The sequence below is a fragment of the Benincasa hispida genome, chromosome 7 (genome assembly GCF_027475165.1).
Source record: "Benincasa hispida cultivar pf3 chromosome 7, pf3_genome.v1.1, whole genome shotgun sequence".
NCBI classification, from domain to species: Eukaryota; Viridiplantae; Streptophyta; class Magnoliopsida; order Cucurbitales; family Cucurbitaceae; genus Benincasa; species Benincasa hispida.
In genome coordinates, this window is record NC_143484.1 from 49,534,146 (window position 1) to 49,558,790 (window position 24,645).

Here is a 24,645-nt window from a genome sequence, read left to right on the forward strand (position 1 = left end):
TTTGAAAAATGTTTTGATTAGTTTTTATCTAAATGAAAGTTATTGTTATTATTTAACTAAGGCCATGTTTACACCAGTTGAAAAGTAATTCATTAATGGTAATGAAAAAAGTGGACCCTAGTTGATATTATTACCTATTTTCCATAATCTTAATGAGATTTAAGGTCCGCCTTGAAATTTATAATCAAATTGTATAATTTGATTGAGGAATAAAAAATGTTCAATTTGATTGCGATTGAAAATTACGCGGGATTTATTACCTTTACCGTTATCATTATCGTTACAGATATTATTATTATAACAGTATGAAAATTATGAATTTGTCACATTTATTGTTATCCTTATTGTTACCATTACTATTATCGTTACCATTACTGTTACTATTAGGGTCAAATAATAATAGTAACTGTAAAATGTTACCGATTCTTAATTCTAGGTAAATGTTATCAAAAGCAATTCAATTGTGTTTGCGATTTAGGCCTAGTATGATTCATCCATCGAAATCTCATTTTGATTACACCAATTTTTGTTACAGTTTGGTAAAATATGGCCTAAATTCGATAAAAAAAATTAATTTCAAATTACAAGATGACTAATTTTAAGATAATTCAAAACAAATGAAAAAATTGGTCATTTAAAATTATCAAGATCGAAATGGAATAACATTTAAAATTACATGAAATGAGATTTAAAATTACATGGACAAATTTTAAAAACAAATGATATTAAAAAAAAAAAAAAAAAAAAAAAGCAGTACTTATGGGACCAAGAAAAATTGTTTAACACGGTTGATTCAATAATTGTCACCAAAAAAGTAGGCAGTTGATTCAATGTGTATTTTGTCATTTTTACGCATGATAAAAGGAATTAACAAATTTTCTATTTTTGATTTTCTGAAGAACCATCTGTTGGTTGCTAATACATATTATATAAAAGTCAAGTTGTAAGTATCTAATCGTTACAAGATTCGTTAATATATATCATATGTCAATTAAGTTATTCTTACTTAGTGAATAAGTATTTAATTGTTATGAGATTTTTTAAGAAAGTATTACAACACAAGTAATACATATTCTTATAAATCATTTATTTGATTAATCTTTAAAATTAGAGTCTTTTTTCAGAATAAAAAAAAATCTAAGTCATTTAGATTCTTTTCATAATTATTTTATTTTTAGTTTGTAAAAATTAAGTCTATAAATAATACTTCTTCCTCCACATTTCAAAATATTTTTTTGAACAATAGTGCGAATTATAATTGAAAAATTGAGAGGATATTGTTGGAGATTTGCTTATTGTCTCTATATTTTCTAGGGCAATTTCTGGCAGTTTTTGCAGTTATCACGACAATGCCCTAAACATATGCCTTAGACATGTCTAATTACTACATTTTTTTTTTATTTTCCTAATATGGAATTATATGCATAATATTTTTATTTCTTAGTTCTGGAAATCTTTGAAGAAATATATTGGTCGATATTTTGCTTTTTATGGTACATCTTATCTTTTTTAAAAAAGAAAATATTTTCTGGACATTATTTCCTTGGCCACAACCTTTTTAAGGCGAATTCTAATATTCTTCAAGGGTTGCCGCATTTGTTGGTTATCAGAAGGGTGTAATTCTTTGTGATCAAATAGTGTATCATTGTGATTTGTCCTGACAATCGACTTGTTTTCTTGTTGTTGGTATTTTGTTGTTACAGTGCTTATCAATACTTTCTGTTTAACATCTATATTTCGAGTGACGAGTCATTCAATCGCGTTTATCATTTGGTATCAGAGTGGGTCATCTTTATCTCAGGTGTTTCGATCATGAACAAAATCAAAGAAGGTGGCTCCACCACTCGTCCTTCTATTTTAGATGGAACAAACCATTCTTATTAGAAAGCTCGAATTACGGCCTTTCTGAAGTCAATTGATTAAAAAACATGGAAGCTGTGGTTATTGGGTGGTCTCATTCAACCACTAAAACTGATGATGGGAAGAAGATCTTAAAACTAGAATTACAGGGGATAGAAGCTGAAGATGAAGAATCATTGGAAAATTCTTGTGCTTAAAATGGCATATTTATTGGTATGGATCGAAATATATTCAAACTAATTAATACATGCGTTTTTGCAAAAAAGGCGTGGGATATCCTCTCCATTGCTCATGAAGGAACTTCAAAAGTCAAAACGTCAAGGTTGCAATTGTTGACTTCAAAGTTTGAGGATTTTAAAATGCAAGATGATGAGACTATTGTTGAATTCAACGTTCACTTACTGGATATTGCTAATGAGTCTTTTGCTCTTAGAGAGAAAATTTCGAAAGAAAGACTTGTCCGGAAGGTGCTTAGGTCTATTCTTAAGAAATTTGATATGAAAGTTACTACAATTGAGGAGGCTTAAGACATATCATCTCTGAACGTTGATGAACTATTTGACTCCTTGCTAACTTTTGAAATGTCTTTGGATGGAAATCCCGAGAAGAAGAATAAAAGAATTGCTTTTTAATCCTCAGTTGATGATGGACATGATGATGCTGACAGAGAGACTGAGGATTTCCTTGCTGAATCTCTTTCATTAATTTCAAAACAATTCAATCGATTCTCAAATGATTTGAAAATAAGCCTAGAAATTTCAATTCTAAAAATAATAAGTCTGGTGGTTCACTTCCTCTCAAACAAGTTAGAATTCAAAGTAATAGTAGGAAGGAGACTGATAAGTCAGGTGCTTTAAATCTTCAAAAAGAAAGGCCATTCAAATGCAGAAAGAGTGAAGGTTATGGTCATTTTCAAGCAGAATGTCCTAATTTATTTGAAGAAGTAGGGTAAAATCTATGTTTTAACTCTATCCAATGATGAGTCTAAAGACAACACTGACTCTGAGCAAGATGTCAAGACTTGTGTTAATCACATCTCATCTGACACTTCATCTTATGAGATTTTTGAATATTATGTGTATGCAGAGAATGTTCACGATGCGACCACACATGGGTCTACGAATCCTTTCTATCAAGCTCTTTTTCTTAAATAGCAGGATGATCAAAAAGTCCTTGATGTTTAGAAGGAAAGAATTGAGAAACTGATGGCCGACAATCACAAACTTATGATTGCTGTTACACATTTGAAGTGTGAACTTAACCAAGTTAGAACTAAAAAATATTTGTTTGTAAAAATGTTCAAATGTTGAATATTAGTACTGAGTCACTGGAGAAAATTTTGACAAAGGAAAAATCAGCTGTGATAATTCTGGGTTAGGCTTCTCAAGAGGTGATAATCTTCAGAATCTATAGTTTTTGTACAAAGGAAGCAAAAGATTGAGTTTGTTAAAGCTCAGAGTCCAAAGTCTTATGGCTTTATAGGTACCTCATACAAAAATTCAACGCCGAAAGTTGATAGTGTTTACAAATCAAGATGGGTCTGTCACTACTGTAGAAGAGTGGGCCATACACATCCATTTTGCTATCGACTATTAAAATGTCTTAACAGATTTGGCTACTTTAGAAAGGTTTCTCACTTTTCGCAAAATATTTTTCAAAGAAAGTTGAAAGTAAAATAGGTACGGAGAGTAAAGAATATTCTAAATAGGTGCAATTTTGTTTTGACTTCCCTCAGATCTTCAGCTAAAAGAGATTAGTATTTTGATAGTAGGAGCTCTCCTCACATGGTTGATGACAAGAATTATCTATATGATATCAAACCCGTCAACTCGGGAAAAGTCACTTTTGCATGGTGCTTCAGGGAAAAGATCATTGGAAAAGGCAAACTAAATTTTGCAGGACTACCATCTTTGAATGATGTAAAGTTGGTTGAAGGGCTCATTGCCAATCTTATTAGCATCAACCAATTATGTGATCAGGGTCTGAATGTAAGCTTTACAAAAGATCAGTGTGTTATCACTAACAATGTCAAAGGTCTTGGTATGATATCCACTCGGCCATCTAATAACTATTATATATGGAATCTTGAATGTCTCGCAGGTTTTTCATATTTCTCGACAAGATATAGCAAGACTTTGGCATAAATGCCTCGGTCATGTGAGCATGAAGACAATCCAAAAAGCACTAGCTAAAAATGCTATATCTGATCTTCCATCTTTGCCTATGACGACTGAAATTGTTTGTGAAAATTGTCAATAAGGAACCCACGCTCACTCTCCTCATAAACAGTTGTCTCACACATGTTCTACATGGATATTGGAACTTCTTCACCTGGACCTTATGGGTCCTATGCAATCAGAAAGTCTAAGAGGTAAACGATATATTTTAGTTGTTGTTGATGACTTCTCCTGATATACCTGGGTTCAGTTTCTTCGTAAAAAACCAAATGCATTTGCTGCTTTTCAAACTCTTTGTCTCTAGTTATAACGTGAGAAAGAGATAAATGTGATTCGAATCAGAAGTGATCCGGGAAGGGAGTTTGAACACTCTTATTTTGCTGCCTTTTGTAATATTGTTGGGATTCATCAAGAATTTTCAGCTTCAATCACTCCCCAACAAAACGAGGTTGCGGAAAGGAAAAATCAGACTTTACAGGAGATGGCTCGAGTAATGTTACATGTAAACATCTGCCTTTTTATTTTTAGGCAGAGGCTCTAAATATAGCTTGTCATATTTACAATCGTGTTGTTTTATGTCCCGGTTCCTCAAGCATGATCTAGAAAATTTATATGAAGAGGTAGGAAACCAAATGTTAAATACTTCCATATATTTGGTAGTACTTGTTATATTATGGTTGATAGGGAAGCCAGACGAAAATGAGATTCTAAATCAGAAGAAGACATTTTTTTTTATATTCTACAAATAGTTGAGCATATCGTGTTTATAATAAATGAACTTGATGTGTGATGAAGTCAATTAATGTTGTAATTGATGATGGTGAAGACTTAACTGATTCCACTCCAGCGGAAGAGGAAGATTCCAGTTCTCTCCCACTTGTTAATGCAGATGTCTCTAACAACTCTTCTGACATAAATTCAATTATCGCCAGTTAATTTGTCGGCGGCGAGCATATTTAATGTTATGAAAGTCATATTGAAAAATTTCTGAAACATACAATTTATTTATATTAGTATTCCATGCATTACCCATTTTGAAAAACCAATCAAATTTAGCAAAATAATTTAATGCACCCTATGTGACATCTATTTTGCAATAATGTTTCAGTGAGACAGGGTAAAAGCCACCGTAGGGGATCAAGTACCCCTTCACTAAAATGAGACCATCTCAACCAATATACAAAACAACTTCTTGTTCCTCTTATCAGTCACCATTGTTTGGTCTAGAAATTGTTAACTAGCTTAACATTTTTTTTTTTGTAAGTGTAACTTCTCATTTTAGATTCTGGAGTTCCACCCTAATGAGCCAATTGTAGGGAAAAACCGATTTGGAAAAAAAACTAAGGCAACCCTATCCATTTTGGAGTTTGAGTGAAGAGTCATGCAAATGTCATTCGTAGGGGGACACAAACAAAGGTGTCTTGAGACCGAGCATAAAAATTTACTACAAACTAATGAAGAGACCGTGGGATGTGTTGACACACGTCCCATTCCCACTTACTATAAACATTTTCTCCATTCACCTTGGTATTGACCTATATAAATACCACCCATAGGGGAATACAAGCAAAGGTGCTTCGAGGCTGAGTATAGGTCTCACAATGTGAACTATGAAGGAGAAACGTGAAAAGGAAAAATGAAGTATCATATACTCGATTTTCCTTCCACTGATTGTTTTACCTGGGTTAATTTAACTTAGAAAAATACGACTAATTATTTTTACTAAGTGATTGTTTAAATTTACCCAAAAGTAACACTTACTTTGGATAGTTAAACAATTTTAATTAATGTTCATTAAATATTTTAATAAACTTTAATAAAAAATTGCATGCTCGTAATAAATCTCTTTAATTCACCTTCCAAGTCAGTTCCTAGGTAGGGATGTTCCGTTTCCGTCAGCTTAAATACCCGGCCTAGATAGAACTAGCCTTAGATAAAGGTCTCTTATAGATACATTTGCTACAATTTTAATCTGTTAGTAAAACTAATTTAATCCTATTAAAATGATTAAAAAAGTTAAACTAATTTCTAATAATATTAGAAATATTATAAACTTAGGTCTATGTGAGTCATATTTTAAACTATTTAAAAATGAAATTAACCTGCATGCAATTCTGAATTATTGATTTTAATTTTTAATTTCATTTAATTATAACAATTATAAAATAAATGAAATAAATTAAAGCCATACATTGCAATTCATGACATATTTAGTAAAATTATAACATTTATAAAATTACCTAAAGTAGTATCATGCTTTATGCAATCTCCATTTCATTACTTAACATACATAATAATTATATACTAAAGTAATGAAATAAAAAAATAACATTCAAACATACATCCAACTATATATTATAACTCTTATAATATAAATGATGCATGACAATGTTATTATACATGCAAATATATATTATAACGCTTCTATTATATGATATTATATGATGCATAAGCATGCTATGAGATAAATCATGCAACTATATTATAACAGTTATAATATTCATGATGCATGATTAATGCATAACTTATGTGGAATTTTACTATATGGCATACATTATGACATATAGTAATAAAATAAACAAACACTAAATGCATAAATTAAAGAATAATTTATGGACCGGGAATAGACTCCTAATCCATTAATTAAATTAATATAATATTTATATTAATTTAATTAATTAAAAACTAACTATTACAACAAGAGAGCTACTTGAACCGGACAAAAAAAAAATCGAACCGAGCCGCGAATCGTTCGAACCAAGCGAACCGGACGTGAACTAGCTGAACCACGAACCGAATCGGGTGCGAATCACACCATTTTTTCCATCTCAGAGCGTTGTAATGCTACGAAAAAAATCTTTGTTTGTCTCTTCGCAGCGTTGCAACACTACTGTACAGTCACCTACTGTATAGTGCCGTTTTCCTCCAATTCTTCTCTAATTTAGGCCTCGTATTCACTAGAAAATCACCGAAAAACTCACTAATGACACAAAACATAAAAAAATACAGACTCGATTGCAACAATTATGCCAAAAACACCAGACTCTTACAAATCAAATTTGTAAAGAAAGCAATAAAGCTACCGACCAATCCCGAAAATATCCATAAATTCAGTTGCATCCCACCATAAACTGAATTTTAATTTTGAAAAAATAAAATTGGGAGCAAAAACACTGATATCAACTAAAGGACTGTGAGATCCAATGCGGAAACGGGGATTGACCCCAATTTTAATTTCATATAATACAAAATTATAGAGAATAAAGAAAAATATGTATATCGACTAATTACAACATGTTAAGAAAAATATTATAGAAGAAATTAGGGTTTAGTCACACTTACCCTTCACGATCTCCTCCCCATGAACGTTCGCAAACAAAAAACCAAAATGGCCACCACCACAAGATTTCCCTTTGTATTCTCCTTAGGGTTATAGGAGTTTTGTGGGTTGTGATGATTTTGGAATGAGGGAGAGAATTTTGTTTTTTTAGAGAATAAATTTTGCGGGGAAGACCTTTTGTGTTGAACACATACTATCCAGAAAAACCAACCCAATTTCTTTGACTTCCCACAATAGAATGAGAGATATGTGGAGGGAGTTACATTCAATTTTATTTTAAAATTAAACTAAAACATTTTTAATTTAATAATAACATAATATAATTATATGATAACCAATTTATCATATAATATACATTATATTAAATGTCATATCTAATATAACATTTGTAATCTATGGTTTATATTATATCATAATATAATATAACCTATAATTTAAAAATCTCTCAATAATTTATGATATTTAATATAAATCAAATTTATATTAAATTTAATTATATGAATCTAATCTATATAAATAATATTTAAATCATATTCAAATATTTATTCTCCCAAAATAAACTTTGTATTATAATGTATCAAATACATTATATTAATTATGTCACATAGAATTAATTTAAATTAATTATATCATATATTCTTAATTCCCTCAATTAATTTGAACAATTCAAATTAATCCAAAATTAATTTTCAATAATCCCAATTGAGCTACAGATGAAACCTTATGAACCTGTAGATTGAAGCTCCAATGGTACTTAATTAAACTTCTTTAATTAAATTACTTAAGATTCAGATCACTCCACTATAGATCGACAAATATACTTTTCACACTATAAATATATTTCTGTGTCCATTGGATATAACCAATTAACAGCACGATGACCCTTCATAATTTGTTCGTAAGTACAACTGGGCCAAAATTACCGTTTTGCCCTTATAGTTACATCTAACTTGTTAAGTACTGCTGATCCCTCTAATGAACAATAAGTCATAGTCCAACTATGACCAAACCCCTCTCGGGCCAAGAGAGGGTATGACACCACATTGTTTAAGCCTTGGAATCAGTCTTAAGGGAACAATCTATCTACTTACCCCGATATTAGGAAAGGAGTGAATTTCCTTTTGCGTAGCTGTGTTCCCAGCTCCCTAATTAGACAAATCCCTAAAATCGTAGATTTATTGAGTTGACGATCTGGTCACTCTCACCCATGCAAATCAAAAGACCGCATTCATAGGTAGGAGTTCACAACTCACTCAAGTTTCAGGTCATGTCATCTATGGTCATCCGAGTAAAATGTAAGTATTTATTATTAATGGTGTTATATAATGAGACTATTCATTTCGTGGTTCGATTTTAAACAAACCCCTTTGTATAAAACACCTCCACTCACATGTCTTTACATGAATAGTCAGGATTAGATCGTTTGTAATACTTTACAACAATTATAATATCTACAAAGCAGACCATATTCGTAATGTTATCAAGATAAGGTACCCAATCTTATTCCTCTACTACAAACCATTTAGCTTATGACTTAAACATGATCCACTTGTATGTAGATACATACATGTTTAAGCTACAAAAGATAACCTCAGATGTTAATTTATTGGCTTTGTGGGTTAATGCTACTAAATATCAAATAAAACACCTTAGATTTTATTAAATAAATAAATTATTTGTACTTTACAAATACAAATTACAAGACACACGAGATTTAGGGCATCAACCCCAACAGTTTATCCTCGGACTGAGTTACCAATTTTTGTGTGCTTTTACTAATTTTCTTGTTGTTGGTATTTTGTTGTTATAATGCTTTTCTTTAACATTCGTATTTCAAGTGATGAATCATCCTATCATGTTTTTAGATATAATAAATTTGAAAAATTTTAAAATTAAAAACTAAATTCTTATTCATGGGACATTAATTAGTATTTAATAAAAAAAAAAGAAAAAAAAACTAGTTGAATTAGATAAATTATTTTATGAGACCGCCACAATGTGACAATAGTTCTTGGATGTAGGAAGAAAGAAGGGAGGAGTATGTTAAATATGTATATAAAATAGATATAAAATAAAATAATTAATTATAGGATTTGTATCTAAAAATTATGATGAGACAGTCAGGATTGCAACAACTTGAGTTAGAGTTGGGTCATAGGCAACTATATAACTCAATAGAGCAATAATGGATCATCATTCAATATAATAAGCTTATTTCAAATGGAAAAAAAAAAAAAAAATAGAAAAATGAAAGTGAGAGGAAAAAAAAAAAGAACAAAAAGAAAGAAAGGTACGACAAGCGAAAGCAAAGGAAAAGGGTAGCCCTGACGACTGACAGACGGTGGACCGTTTCGAAAAGAAAAAAGAAAAAAAAAAAAAAAAAACTAAAATTTACAAAATTTGTGAGCCGAAATTTGAAAAATTTCCCTGTTTTCTTTTCTTTTCGAAGAAGGGTCGACGAAAAAGTAGAAGCCAATCCATCGACGAAGCAAAGAAAACAGAGTTAAAGAACGAGTGCCAAGATTCAAAGACCTCTCCTTTTTCTCAATTCCTGTTTTTCTTCAACTCCCAAATTTGCTTTCAGTTTTAAATCACCCGATATTTCAGTTAAGAAGACGATCCTACTCCTCTGTTTATCCTTCCTTTTTGTTGATTTTATCCCAAGGAAGAGCGATCCAGTCAGCTTCTCAAATCGTGCGAATTTTGTCGAGGTTTTGGGTATGTACGTGGATATCATATGATTTTGGAAGTGGGCTTTCTGTTGATTCATTCATAGCATTTGTTAGTTGGGAATTCAGAGTGAGGGAGTGAGATGAGGACGAGTTCAAAGACGGAAGGACCTTCAACCCCGGCTCTTCGACGAGACCCATATGAGGTATTATCTGTATCCAGAGATTCTACAGATCAGGAAATTAAGACTGCTTATAGGAAACTCGCGCTCAAGTAAGTTTTACGCAATTCACGTTCTATGGAAACATTTTCTGTTCTTTTAAAAATGTGGAATATGGTATGTGAAGTTCAAATTCAGGTGTGATTGCTGATTACTGCTTATACAGTGCTAACCCAGGTCAAATGGCCACGCTCCATTCGTATTCAGGATTAATATAATTTCCGCCTTTTGTCATTTCAATCGACTGATATGCGTAGAGTTATATTTAGGGTCATCTACCGTTTCTGGTTCTCATTTTACTTTCTGTACTAAAGTGGTGAATTCAATATTTGAATGCCATTTTAGTTTGTTCTGGTTTAGTTAGTTGCTAGAGCTTGTGAATTATGATGTTAGCGTGGGGATGAAGGGGCCATAAAGGAGTTTTCTGATAATTAACATCTATGATCTATCCACATTGTCTAGACTAATAACATCATCAAATATAGCTTGTTGATGATCTGTTGTTTATGTTCTGATTTTCAATTCACATGATGGGCAGGTATCATCCTGATAAAAATGTAGGGAATCCTGAGGCTTCAGAATTGTTCAAGGAGGTTGCTTATTCTTACAACATTTTATCTGATCCAGAGAAGAGAAGGCAGTATGACACTGCAGGATTTGAGGTTTTTTTCTCAATCTTTCTTTTCTTCCTACTTTATTCTTCTCAACGTGGACATTGCTTTTTTCTATTTGTAACAGACAATTATATATCCAAGGATAGAATGCATTTTTGTTCGTTGTGTAAACAACTTCTTCTATGTAGGTTTGCTTGTAGCTTTGTACTGGGCAATTATAGCCTCCAAAGAGATGGGAACAATTACAAGTAGAGCATGATATGTGTAAAGTCACCTTAGGCATTTTAATAAGCGAGCAGAGTAGAATTGTAAATGGAATGAAAACGTAAATGGACTACTGTGCAAAGGTTATTATCATCACATGATCTCAATATACAACCACAAGTCTTTAATTTTCTCAATTGTTAACTGAAGCTTCATTTAACAGTATTCTCTATCTTTTGAGTTTTGCCTAATGAAGTGTTGTCCGCTCCGCGCCCCCCCCAACACCACAAAAAAAAAAAAAAAAAAAGAAAAACCCTTCAGTCCTATTTAATTTCATAGATAGATGTAGAAAAAATCTAAACAATTTTGGAGGAATTCTGTGATACTGAGTTAATTATGTTGTTTGTTTATTTATTTTACTTTTGTGCTGTTGATGTTTCAAAGCTTCAATGGATGCAAATGAAACTCATCATCTTCCGAAAAAGGTTACATCCTCATGTACTTCTAAAATATCCTTCCAGGCTCTTGATGTGGATGGTATGGACATGGAAATTGACTTATCCAATTTGGGCACCGTTAATACCATGTTTGCAGCTTTGTTCAGGTAATATATATTGTTTTTGGTACTTGAGGTTCCTCTAATCTGCAATCTCTCTAATCTATCTTAAGTTTGTCTGTTTATAGCAAGTTGGGTGTCCCCATTAAGACTACGATATCAGCCAATGTACTCGAAGAAGCTCTAAATGGAACTGTTACCATCAGACCTCTTCCTATTGGAACATCAGTCAGTGGGAAGGTGCTTATATAGTTCTTCTTATAATGACGAAGCTTGCTCTTTCCCTTAAATTCCCTTCACTTATGCAATGCTTCACTGCAGGTAGATAAACAGTGTGCTCACTTCTTTGGTGTAACAATCAATGATCAACAGGCTGCGGCAGGCATTGTTGTCAGAGTTACTTCCACTGCTCAAAGCAAACTTAAGGTCTTTTTTATGTGTGTATATATATTAAATCATTGTTTTTTTGTTTTTGGGTGTATGGGGAAGATATGCATTTTGGCTTGCTGCTTTTTCTTGAAATTATAACCTGTGATCTCTTTTTTGTTGAATTCTGTGTGGTGAATTGCTCTTTTTGGTGTAGTTCTAACAAGTGCAATCTTTAATTTTCAGCTGCTATACTTTGAGCAAGATGCCAATGGTGGTTATGGTTTAGCCTTACAGGTATTGTGCACTAATATCTCTGATGCTCTTGTGTCTGAGTTTCTGGCATTGGTTCTCATTATTATTATTTTTTTTATTTATTGTTTCATATGTATTTTCTGAAAGATGAATGTTGAACGATGGGTAGTAAGAACTTGAGGAATTAGTTAAAATATACTAAACGCTGAGGAAATAACAATGGTTTGATGGAATCATCAATGCAGAAATTGGATGTCAAGGAAAGTGGTTTATCTGTTATATACTGCAGTTTTTAGATGCTTATAACGTGCCAGCTTTTGTATATTCCCTATATACGCTGTGAGTTACTGGGCTTCCTAAAAGTGGTAAGAATATTTGGTAGGGGCAAAAATCGGTTTGGATTGGTTGGAGTGAAGGTGAGAGCTGATGCTTCCACCTATTTGATTTTTGCTTAGTAAAGTTGATTTTTTCCCAACTCTTTATAATGCAATGGACTGGTCATGGAGACATTTTAAAATGAAGTTTTAATTTCTTGGGGTGGCTGATAAGTTTTTCTTCGCGTCCTAGTTATAACATGGTTCTACTTTAGGAACCACTGCTGTAAAGTATTGTTTGTATAAATGGTAATGACTTTATCATAAAAGCCCCTTTGGACATGCATCAACTTTTAATTTTCAGTTGTAATCCATTTATATACTTGTGGGATTGACTAATCTCTTCGCAACAAATATTGCGTATCTTCATGAACAGGAGGATAGTGAGAAAAATGGCAAGGTTTCATCTGTTGGAATGTATTTTCTACATTTTCAAGTATACAGGATGGATTCAACTGTGAATGCGGTATGTTGATGCCAAATATTTTAGTCATTAGATCATCCATGTATTATTATTAAATTGTTCTTTTCAAATTTTTTATGGTCGGATCTGATTGGATGTTCTGTCACGAGTTCAGAAGTTTGCTCTCTTGTGATGGCTGATTAATATGCATGGTAGTGCAGTTAGCAATGGCCAAGGACCCTGAGGCTGCTTTTTTCAAGAGGTTGGAAGGCCTTCAACCTTGTGAGGTTTCAGAACTGAAAGCTGGAACGCATATATTTGCTGTCTATGGTATAAGCTGTTGATTAATTGGTGTTTTCTTTGAACTTGATTAATTGACCTTTTCTTTGAACTTAGTATCTAAATTAGTATTTGTCACAATAATTTGTGGTCATCCTGCGTGATTGTTCAGGCGATAACTTCTTCAAGTCTGCAACCTACACAATTGAGGCACTTTGTGCAAAATCATATGAAGATACGACAGAGAAGCTCAAAGAAATTGAAGCTCAAATTTTAAGAAAGAGAAATGAGTTGCGGCAATTTGAAACTGAATATAGGAAGGTATTAACTCTGGCATTGTCTAGATATATGGAAATTATCTTTTTTCTGATATGTTCGTCTGAAGGTCAACTTCCTACTTTGTAGGCACTTGCACACTTTCAAGAAGTTACAAACCGATACAGTCAGGAAAAACAATCTGTATGCATTCTTTTCTCAATCTGATACTTCGTAGTTGTCTTAGCTTTTCTTCTAGTTTTGAATGCAAGTGATGCAACTCTATGTCTTATTTGCATAGCGCTGTTTTATCGTAATTTTCTTCATTGCAGGTCGATGAACTTCTAAAAAAGAGAGATAGCATTCACTCTTCTTTCACGGTTTCCGGACCAGCAAACCATAATGATATTGCCAGTAGCTTAAGTAATGGAAAAGTTGATGATTCAAAAGTTTACACTGCCGGAGAAGATGGGGGCTTAGATGGAAAGGACAAACCTACCAAGAAGAAATGGTTTAATCTTAATCTCAAAGGGTCAGACAGAAAGCTCGGTTGAGATTACATGGGGCATTTCAAATTTTGCTTCTCTCTGGGAAGTTTTGGTGGGCAAACATTAAGCAATTGGGTGCCCATCAAGCCGCTTTGTTTCTTGTGAGTTGCCTGATAATACTGTTTACTGTATCTACGATATGGGTTTTTGAAGAAGAGCTATATTAGAAAAATTGTGTATTCATGCCATTCTGTTTATGAGTGTATTGAGTGACTTGCTCAGTTCTCAAAAATTTTCTAGTAGAGGTATATTTATTAGTTTCTTTAGTGGTAATAAATTTGTTTATTTGGTTTGTGAAGAAAACTCGAGTGTATAATATACAATTTTCTATTAATTTGAATCCCACCATGGTATCCACTGGTTGTTGCTGGACTTTTCTTTGATACTTTGTGTTGCTGTTGCTGCTGAGATAATTAATTAGAGTGATCTGAGGCATGTTTGGAATGGTTTTTTAAGTACTTAAAAACACTTTTTTAAGCACTTTGAAAGCAATTTCAAACAGGCCTAAAGTAGGAAATTTGGCTATCATATCTTTAGCAAATATAACACCAAAACAGGTCACTTTTGGTGGGGCTTATATTTTAAAGACTTGGTAGGGTACCCTAAACAGAATTCTCAGACAATGATGTAAGTTGAAGATGTGTTGATGAACAGGGACACACGTGCAATGCAACAATACTAAGGGAACAAAGTTGTTCCAATAATTGGAGCTGGAAATTTGTCTCAATCTTAGCAGAATCTAAGAAGAGGTTTTATGGTTATCATCATTTCTCCATGTACTTGGATTTTTCTTTGGGACAAATTCTCCCAGGAAATAAGGTATTTTGAAGGTCAGTTTGTTTTAAAATAAGAAATACTGAAGGATATTCACTGTTTAAAGGTCAACTGTCTCTCTCACAAAGGTAACCTTATTGGGTTATTGAAGAAAGCACCCATCTTTCTCTATTTTATTATTCTTTTTGTGAAGCTTTGACTACACACTATTTCTGAAATGGTTGAGTTCCATTGGATGAAAGTTATTGGTTTAGTGCACATTTTTATCAAATATAATATAGTTTGATTCAATGGCAATGGAACACTCGTATTATTTAAGGTCTTCTTGCTTTCTATATGGTATATTTCTAGGATCTTTTTATGGATTCAACCATATCTCTTAATAATTTTGATGGATCATTTTAGAATAATAATATTTGACTTTGCCTTTTTTCACTCTAAATTGTTCATATGTAATGAAAATTTATATTTCGGATACAACAAGGAATGAGATTGAAATTACTAATTAAACGACTTTGAAATTATTAATGAGCATCTGTATTTATATGTATTGAAATTAAGATCAAATTAAGTCTCTAGATATTGATTCATAGGCATCCATTATTGGAACCTTACAAAAATGGAATATGTGATATGAGTGATAGATTTTTTTAAATAATTGAAACTTTTCGTGGCACATTATATGGTTATGTGGTTGTGCAGTGTTTGGCTTTCAACGTGCCTTGCTATGAATAAAAAGGAATCAGATTGTTTTTGTCTTATTGATTGACTAATTCTCAATTTTCCATTACATTTTCGTGTATCATTTCAATTATGATTTTAAAATCTTCAAAACCTTGTTTTATTCATATGACCAAATGTATCTTATTTAATTATAAATATCCTCCATACTACCAAGAATCTTATATGTAAAACACTGCCTAATTTAATTAATAAAAAATGTTTTTCAACTTTTTCTAGTAATCTGTGTGACAATGGCAATGTAAAGAAGTGTTTGTTTTAAATTCTAAAAACATATCAGTGCACTTTAAAATAATTAGTTTTGCTCTTAAAAATTTTATCCAGCACACTCATCTTAGTTGGTTTCAAATTAGATTAGTGTAGGATTATTAAATTATGCACAAGATTAAATAATGGTATTAGACATTACATATGGTTTAGAGCCTAAAGTCCACTCAAGCTTTATAAAAATAATTAAAAAAGAAGAGTGTCACTTGGCAAGCATGGAGGGGTTCAAATGAGTCACCCACATTGTTTGGATATTGGGTACTCTTTGCTTTATCCACAAAAAAAAAAAAAAAAAAAAAAAGAAGTCATTTTTAGACCCTTCCAAAAGCAATGGTTTGCAAAAGGAAACAAACTAAAGATGATTAGAAAGTTAATGGGTGGTGTAATTTTGATTAATATATGATACTAAAATAGGGATTGTTTTATAATCTTTTAGTTGCAATTATATTGATTGATTGGATAAATTTCATTGATAAGCACAACATGGTGGGTCATACATGTGATTTGGGAAATCTTATATGATAATATTGGCATCTTAATCAACAACAAAGCAAAGCAAGAGAAAAGAAAAGTATGATGATTAAGCTTTTAAGAAAATTACAAGTGTTGTTTAGTGCATTAATTAGATGGGTGGAAACCCATTACATTACAATATTTTTAACAAGAGAGAGGGAAAGAGAGCAAATATATATATATATATAATAGATCCCATTTTCTTTAAAAAGACATCAGCACATGTTTATTTAAATCAATTTACAAGGTTGGAAAATAAAAAGAAAAAAAAAAAAAAGAAAGAAAGAAAGAAACAAGTATATGATTTATTGGATAATGGTCTCACCTCCCACTAAGGTTTGTGTTGTATATTGAAAAAAGAAGTGAGAAAGTGGGGACAAAACTGAATAAAATAAATGTTTTGAAACACACAAGTCTAAATGTGTTTGAGTTGTGAGGGGCTTCTTGCCAAGCTTTAATTTTGTCTGAAGAGATGTACCTAAAAATTCTCAATTATATTGGATGCTTCCTCTCACATGCCAAAACCTGAATCAATGGAGAAATTTTAGTGCCCAACTTGGAATCCTCTTTTCTTATTTCATACCCTTATAACTTACTTGATGTTTGACAAAATATATATGGATCTTTCTAACATCACATCCCACCTTCAAATTAAACTAAAGAAGAAAAAAAATATATATGTATATGTTGCATATAGGTGTGAAATCATGTTGTTAGGAGCAACTTTACTAATGAGAAAAATGTTTGAACAAAAAATTACAACTAAACTTTCAAAATTCGCTCATTTTCATGAATATATAAGTGAAGATAACTATCTCTATTGATAAAAGATTATCTATGGTTGTTAGGATAATAGACTTCTAAATATTTTTCCAATTGTATGATATTGTTTATATTGAGTAAATACTCTCGTGGCTTTCATACTATTAGAAATAGTTGTTCTTCTTTATATACTCATGATTATCCCCTTCTTTTGTCAATGTCGAACTTTAATCGCATTCTCAACAATCCTTTTTTCGAACAAAGAATCACCGAGCATTCCTTCAAATAGCCATATGATCTTTGAATTACACTTGAGCGCACAAACTCAACTACGAAGTAGTCATCCACTCGAATTACATTCGAGCATGTTGCATGCTTGTCTGAAAGCTCAACCACAGATGGATACTGCCATGAAATCAAAAAATAAAAATAAGCAGAAAAACATAAACAATAGAGAATTGACACAGATATATATGTGTTTCACTGATAGTGTACTGTTAACTACGTCTAGAGGTAGGTTTGCTGACAGTGTATTGTTAACTATGTCTAGGGTAGAGAGAACAATTTATTATTAAAGAGAATAATATCATATTAAAGGCACTTCTAGGATTAGAAAGGTTACTAGTGCACTCTTTTAAATCCTAGGGTAAAAAATGTAAATAATATAGATACGATAAATACGAAAACAGATGAAACTCTCATACTTGGTCATTTGAAGCGTCAGATAACAAATTCAAAGCATTCCAACGGAGACAAAACAAAAAAATAAATCCATTAGAGTTTATACCAAAAGTAGACAATATCATACCACCGTAAAAATATGTAGAAAATTGTTGTTCCTACCAAAGAATTCATAATAGAATTTAGTAAGTCGAAGCTCTAAATTGATTTAAAGTTTTCGACCACAATGTTAAATACTATATATCTTCACATGTATTTAAATACTGAATAGCTTTCCTTTCCTTTCCTAGCTTAGAGTACATAAAATTTGATGGGTGTTATAAAGAGCAAAGACCATAAAGAATTGAAAGGGTATTGATTAAGAATACACTTGAGAAAAAGAAAAACAATAGTGAATCAGCATTGACATGGGAAGAAGTAGCAAATGGGACACAGCCCCCCATGTATATAAGAATATAAGATAATGTCAGCCAAGTACATCACTTCTCCTTCTCTGTTTTTGAGCCAAAACAAAGCCATGGACGTGGAGTGTGGTCCAATCTCCAAGCCTTTCCAAAATTCACACAACACAATCATTTGAAATTATACCCTTTTCATTACTCCATGTATTCCCGAAAGAATATCAAAATATAGAAAAACTCGTTATGTGTCTTAATGAACAGAGTGGTGACCTAAATCTATGAGGCATGTTGGGACCCACTTTGAATGAAGGAGTGAGACAATGAAACCATCTTTATCAACTACCTACTACTATATAAATATGAAAGAAATTGGTTTAAAGTAGCACCCCCCATGATATCATGTATATATAAAAGTGGTAAACAGCAGAGTTGAGGGATTATTAAACCCAAATTGAGATATGTGTCTCTTTGTTTGATGGGAAAATTTGACACATAAATACAGAGAATTGGAGACAAAAGTGGGTCATGTTTGAAGTTATGATCAAGAGACTTTGGAAGAGCTTTTGAACTAACAAATTTTTTATTTATTTATTTTCTCTTTAAAATGCCAATTCTCTCTCTTCCAAACATCAATAAATGGTAGTTAGTAAGATTCGAAGAGATCTGTCTCCTCTTAAAAGTAAAGAAAAGCAAATATAGCTTTGGAGATTAATAATAGGTTTTAACGTCAATCACGCAAACATCCTATATACAATAATTCATTTCACAAACACAACCCCTCTTTTTTATTTCTCTTTCATTCAAAAGATACCCCAAAAACCCAACATATTTAATTAACCCAATAATTTCACTAATCTTAAAAGTCTTGATTAAGCTACTCTACTACATTCTATTTCTATCTCTTCTCTCTCTCTCTTTATTATTATTAACCTATTCCCACTTTCTATATATTTTTCTAATTATGTTCCACTTGGATTACATACAATCTTCCATCTTATTCATATACCTATATTCTTTATATATATATACCTATACATAACCAACTAAAACAAAATCTTACATCCCTCTCTTTCAACACATATATATTATTCTATTTCATCTCTATATCTATGCTTCAAATCTTCTTTGGATATTATTCATCATTACATTACTTTTTTTTTTCTTTCTAATTTTCTATATCTAAAATAATATCTATCTATATAATATAATGATTGAATTTTCTTTTCTAGAGATATGAAGTTTGTCTTTCAACAAACCCATCAAACCCTTTGCTATCTATGTTGAAGGAAATATGTCCTTACATTGTCATGTCCAAAATGTTTTTTTTTTTTTTTTGAGTGGTCGTGAATGTTACAAGTAAAATAAACTAAAATTTTCTTTACTCTTGAGAAAAAGAAAAATTATACAATGTAAAAGGTTGATAAACCTGATGGGACCATTAGTGTTGTGCATCTTTAATAAGAAAATTTGAAGCTTCGGTTGACCATGGTGTTTAGTGAAATTCAAAGACAACCCAAAATAGTAATGTAAAAAAAAAAAAAAAAAATCGTGACTCAAATACCTATTCAACTAGTTTAGTTTTATAACTAGCCTCATCTTGAAACGTCAGTTGATATGTGTTATAAATATCATTGATCAGAACACAAAATTAAGAGTTTTTCTGTTCTTTCTACTTTTTGTAAACTACAATAAACGGTAAGCAATCTTCAAGAGAAAAAGATAGTAAATCTTCCCGTGGACGTAGACTTATTGGTCGAACCACGTAATCCTGTGTGTTTCTTCTTCTTCTCTTTATCTTCTTTCGATCGACATCAATCTTTCTGCAAATCACGAAAAATACAATCTTGTTATAAAATCATGTCGTTATCAAAGTATCGAGTTGGAACGAGTATCGAATTTCTTCTATCTAGCAGCATCGAGTCAAGAGTTTTCATCTCTGAATTGCTTCGAGTAAAGATTAATACTCATCGACTAGAATCGAGTAATGATCAACACTCTCTGAGTTCCATTGAGCGAATAATAGAAACTCATCGAAGATAGAAGGAAATTTCCATTGAGTATTGAGTATCTAACATTGAGGATTTAACAAAGCTCTTCTCAACCGTTTCTTCACCATCTCAGTGTTGATCTTGATTAATTGGGCCTAGAAAAGATTGAATAACCCAACAAGTAATAAGATTTCGAGCAAGCTAACAAACTGAGATAAGGATCCCAACTTCATTTCTCTTCACATTCACTGACCCAATGAGACTAGTATAAATATGGGAATCCAATCTCCAAATCAAGTTACATGTAACTTTATTGTGCTTAACTCGACACTACTTCATTCTCAGTATTGGCTTATACAATAGAGCGTGTTGGACAAAGAACCACACCATTGAAAGATCTATGTCTTGTAGGTCGTTGGGAGGGGACCATCCCGAACTAACTCCGTACATACTTGATTTACGCGTCAACCACTATGTTAAAGGATATATGTCCTTACATATTGTCATGTCTAAAATGATTTTTTTTTCTTTTGTGTGCATGTATGTGGATATGTTACATGTTCAATACATACGAGAAAAAAGAAAAAATTATTCAATGAAGTTGCCACAATGATCACTTCATAATAATTCATGAATGTTAATTTTAAATTTTGCATGTTTCTAATTTAATCACAAATACAAATTGAAAATATTATTACAATTTTCCACTCAAACATTTAATGGTACAAAATTATCAATCAAATTGTGAGAGTTTACTTCCAAATAGATCATATAAAATAATAAAGTAATTTGTATGGTATCGATTATTTCTAACCCAGAGGTTATTCAATGCATCGAGTTCCTCAACTGGCTTTTTCAAAGAAGGTTGGTGAAAGAACATTTATATCATTATGTAACATTTTATAATATACAGAGGAATTTTCTTTTTCTGAGAAATCATATATTATTTTTGGAAAATAAGAGCTGTCATAATATAATATTTTATATTGTCTTATAAAACAAGTAATGTGAAAAGTTAGTGCAGTACATAAATAATTAAAGAGAAATGAAAAAAATTAAAATTATTAATGATAAAATTAAAAAAATAATCAATACTAAGTACCAAAATGGAACATAAATTAGAGGAAGCAAACAAGTGTTGGGTGTCTTTTTCAGTGATGGGTCATGGGTTAGGTTGACTAATCGGCTGCTTTAGTTAATTAGTCTCCATTAATGAATTAACTTAAGTTTTGGGAATGAAACTGAATAATTAGTGTTGTATTGGACTATATGCTTCTTTTAATTGATTTGAATAATCACTGCATAATAAAAGTGGGGAAAAAATAATCAAGGTGGCTCTCAGATGCCTACAGTGGACAAATTAATTAAACAAATTATTCAATTATACATATAATTAATTAATTTTTTTTAATCCTATCGTTCACATGCATTCTTGGATCTCTTCCCTATGCCACACACATTCCATATACATACATTACTAAAATAGGACGGCATATTAATATAAGACACGACCATATGGCCCCAAAAAAGGATTATAATTTTTAATTTCACAAAATTTAAGGTTACTTTATTTAATTTCTTCCCAACAGATTTTGAATAATTAATCACTAATTATTTATGTGGGCTAAGTCACAAATCTCGTCTAATAATTAATTTGAGTATATCTCAACATCTTCAATCAAAAGTTTAAACGTCCGAGTGATCTCTCACCTCTACATGTTATTGAATAAAAAATATATCAAAAGTTTAAACGTCCAAGTGATCTCTCACCTCTACGTGTTATTGAATAAAAAAATATGGTTTATTTATTTATTTATTTTTTGTTGCATAGCTTCGATTTGATCCCTTGTAGTTACAAAAGTTTAGATTTGGTTTCTATGGTTTTGAAGATTTTAGTTTTGTTTGTATAGTTTAGTTAAATCTCACAAATCAATTGTATTATCACCATATTAAATACATGACATTTTTTTAGTTCAATAATGTTAGGATGAAAATTCAAATATTTGACCTTTATTGTGGTAAAATATTCTTGTTATTGTGAAACTAATTTAAATACATGACATTAGATCCATAAAGGTCGAGAATATACCCTGATAAGAATCTTGGAAGAATATTAATCTACCTCAATCTTCCATGTTATGAAACTAATTTTCTTTATAAACAAGGGAAAACGAACACACAATACTCTTGTTATTGTGTGTGGCTTAACGCCACATCGATGTATTGTTCTCTTTTTTTTCAAACAGAGTGTGTTCTCCATTCTACAAATTTACTATTGATCAAATTTTGATATCAACAATTAACTATTTTTAAGGATAAAGGAATAATGCCTTATACTTCGCAATCAACTCACTTTTTTTTTTAATTTTAATTTACAATTAAAGGAAGAAATATATGTTTAGTATTTACACATCTAAATGAGTTATTGTTTGTATCAAAACTTAAGAACTAAGTTAAAAATAAGAGAAAAGTGTAAATTTGCCTGTTTCTAACCATCTTAAAAATATTAAGATAAATATATATATAATTCGACAGGATATGACATATATATTAAGAAAAAGATGTGCCATGTTGTTAAATTCTCGAAATACGTTGATTTAGTGCAATTTAACAAAAATAAGACTATAGAATTAGGATTTAGTGCAATTTAACGAAAATAAGACTATAGAATTAGAATTAAAAGCCTCAATAATTGGAGCATAAAAAAAATGTGAAAAATGATGGATTATATTAGAGATTTATTGTTATAGTTATTGGAGTTGTCAAAAGGGCAATATATTTAGGCATTGAAACCTTCCATTACATGACAAACAAAGAAAACCAATACACAGGAAAAAAAAGAAAAAGAGTCGCCGATCTATGGGACAAAACAACTCCCATTCTCTTTTTTCTTTTTTTTTTCCCATATATATATATATAAATTTGTCAATTCCCTTTACATCCTTCTTTTTCTTTTTTTTTTTTTTAATTAAAAATTGTACCAATAATCTTAGCTTTTTCTCTACCTTGTACTCATCAATTTTCACAATTAACCTAGATTCTTGTCCTTTATAAATAAACCCTTCATGCATTCTAAGTTCTTACACATTCCCCCCCTTCATTTTCCACTATTTACTTTCTCTCTGTTTTTTTTGGGCCCAAAATTAAACACATATGGCTGATTTCCAAGCCAAATCAAACACAACACCTTTCAAATTAAAACTCTTTGGCTTTGATGTAAGAGAAGAATTAGAAGATGATGATTCCGCCGCCAAAACCCCAACTGGGTCATCGGAATCCGGCGTTTTTACCCCTTCTGCCGACCGGAAATACGAGTGTCAATATTGTTGCCGTGAATTTGCCAATTCACAAGCCCTCGGCGGCCACCAAAACGCCCATAAAAAAGAAAGGCAGCAACTTAAACGTGCTCAATTACAAGCCACTCGTAACGCCGCCGTTGCTTATGTTAGAAACCCAATTATCTCCGCCTTTGCTCCTCCGCCTCACCTTCTCGCCACAGCCGCTCCTCCCGGCCAATTCCTCCTCCCTAACCCAGCCACCGCCGGAACTCCCTCCTCTTCCTGGGTCTACATGCCTCGTACTGGACCGCCGCCGATCCACGTGTCGTCACATGGGTGTGTCTTTCCGACGTCCGGCGGTGGAGGGACGGCGGCGATGTTGTCGTCGTACGGCGGTGGTGTAGGGAATTCGATGGCATTCACGATGGGGACTCAAGTGGAAGGAGTTTCGTTGAAGAGATTCAGCAAGGGGGAAAATGGATCGGGTTTTGATGACGGAATTGGGTTGGATTTGCATTTGAGATTGGCTCCGGCGGCGCCATGAAAACCGCCATGACTCGCTCCAAACTCGGAACTCGACTCGGTTGATTTAATTTTTTTTCCTACGTTTTTTGTGTATGCAAAATTTTTCAAAAACCCTTGGAATCTTGTACATTCTTCTTTTTTCTTTTATTTATTTATTATTATTATTACTATTATTATTAATCAGATCGATCTCTCTCGAAACCCAAAACACATTTGTTCATTCCTCCGATGTGAAATGTCGATGATTAATTTCAACCCTACAACCACTCCATAATCATTTTTTTCTCTCCTCCTTTTTTCAAAAAAATTATCGATTTATGTGCAATTATTGAACAATTGACTACAAACAAATTATTTTAAATGACTTCTAAACGTGGTTACCCGATAATTGTTAATTTTAAACTTTACCATCTTTTAATCGAAACCATGTCCATAATAAATTAATATAAATTCTTTTTATATAATAACTACTGGTACAAGAGATCCAACGATCTAATCTTTATAAAAAAAAAAAATTAATTCAATTATCATCGAGCTAAATCTACTCTAATTAGTATAATTTTTGTTATTAGATACACAAACTTTAAACTTACA

At 31.8% G+C, this 24,645-nt stretch overlaps 2 protein-coding genes across 2 annotated transcripts; both read left to right on the plus strand.

Annotated features, from left to right (window-relative positions):
* The first annotated feature begins 9,572 nt into the window (after positions 1-9,572).
* Positions 9,573-14,493, plus strand: ARG1 (Chaperone DnaJ-domain superfamily protein). The gene is made up of 11 exons (XM_039035395.2): positions 9,573-10,320; positions 10,806-10,929; positions 11,607-11,689; positions 11,770-11,881; positions 11,963-12,067; positions 12,254-12,304; positions 13,013-13,102; positions 13,261-13,369; positions 13,491-13,639; positions 13,724-13,777; positions 13,906-14,493. The coding sequence occupies exons 1-11, from the start codon at positions 10,190-10,192 to the stop codon at positions 14,125-14,127; spliced, it is 1,230 nt and encodes a 409-aa protein (XP_038891323.1). The 5' UTR covers positions 9,573-10,189; the 3' UTR covers positions 14,128-14,493.
* Positions 14,494-23,261: 8,768 nt separating this feature from the next.
* On the plus strand, positions 23,262-24,259 carry LOC120082027 (C2H2 and C2HC zinc fingers superfamily protein). The gene has a single exon (XM_039037237.2). It carries the CDS (start codon positions 23,402-23,404, stop codon positions 24,068-24,070), a length of 669 nt encoding a protein of 222 aa, XP_038893165.2. The 5' UTR covers positions 23,262-23,401; the 3' UTR covers positions 24,071-24,259.
* The last annotated feature ends 386 nt before the right edge of the window (positions 24,260-24,645 follow it).

Excerpts from the sequence above, each read along its gene's own strand:
- LOC120082027 (XM_039037237.2), top strand. The coding sequence starts at position 23,402 with ATGGCTGATTTCCAAGCCAAATCAAACACAACACCTTTCAAATTAAAA.
- ARG1 (XM_039035395.2), top strand. The coding sequence starts at position 10,190 with ATGAGGACGAGTTCAAAGACGGAAGGACCTTCAACCCCGGCTCTTCGA. Across the intron at positions 13,103-13,260 it reads TGGATTCAACTGTGAATGCG|TTAGCAATGGCCAAGGACCC; the intron begins GTATGTTGATGC and ends ATGGTAGTGCAG. Across the intron at positions 13,640-13,723 it reads TTGAAACTGAATATAGGAAG|GCACTTGCACACTTTCAAGA; the intron begins GTATTAACTCTG and ends CCTACTTTGTAG.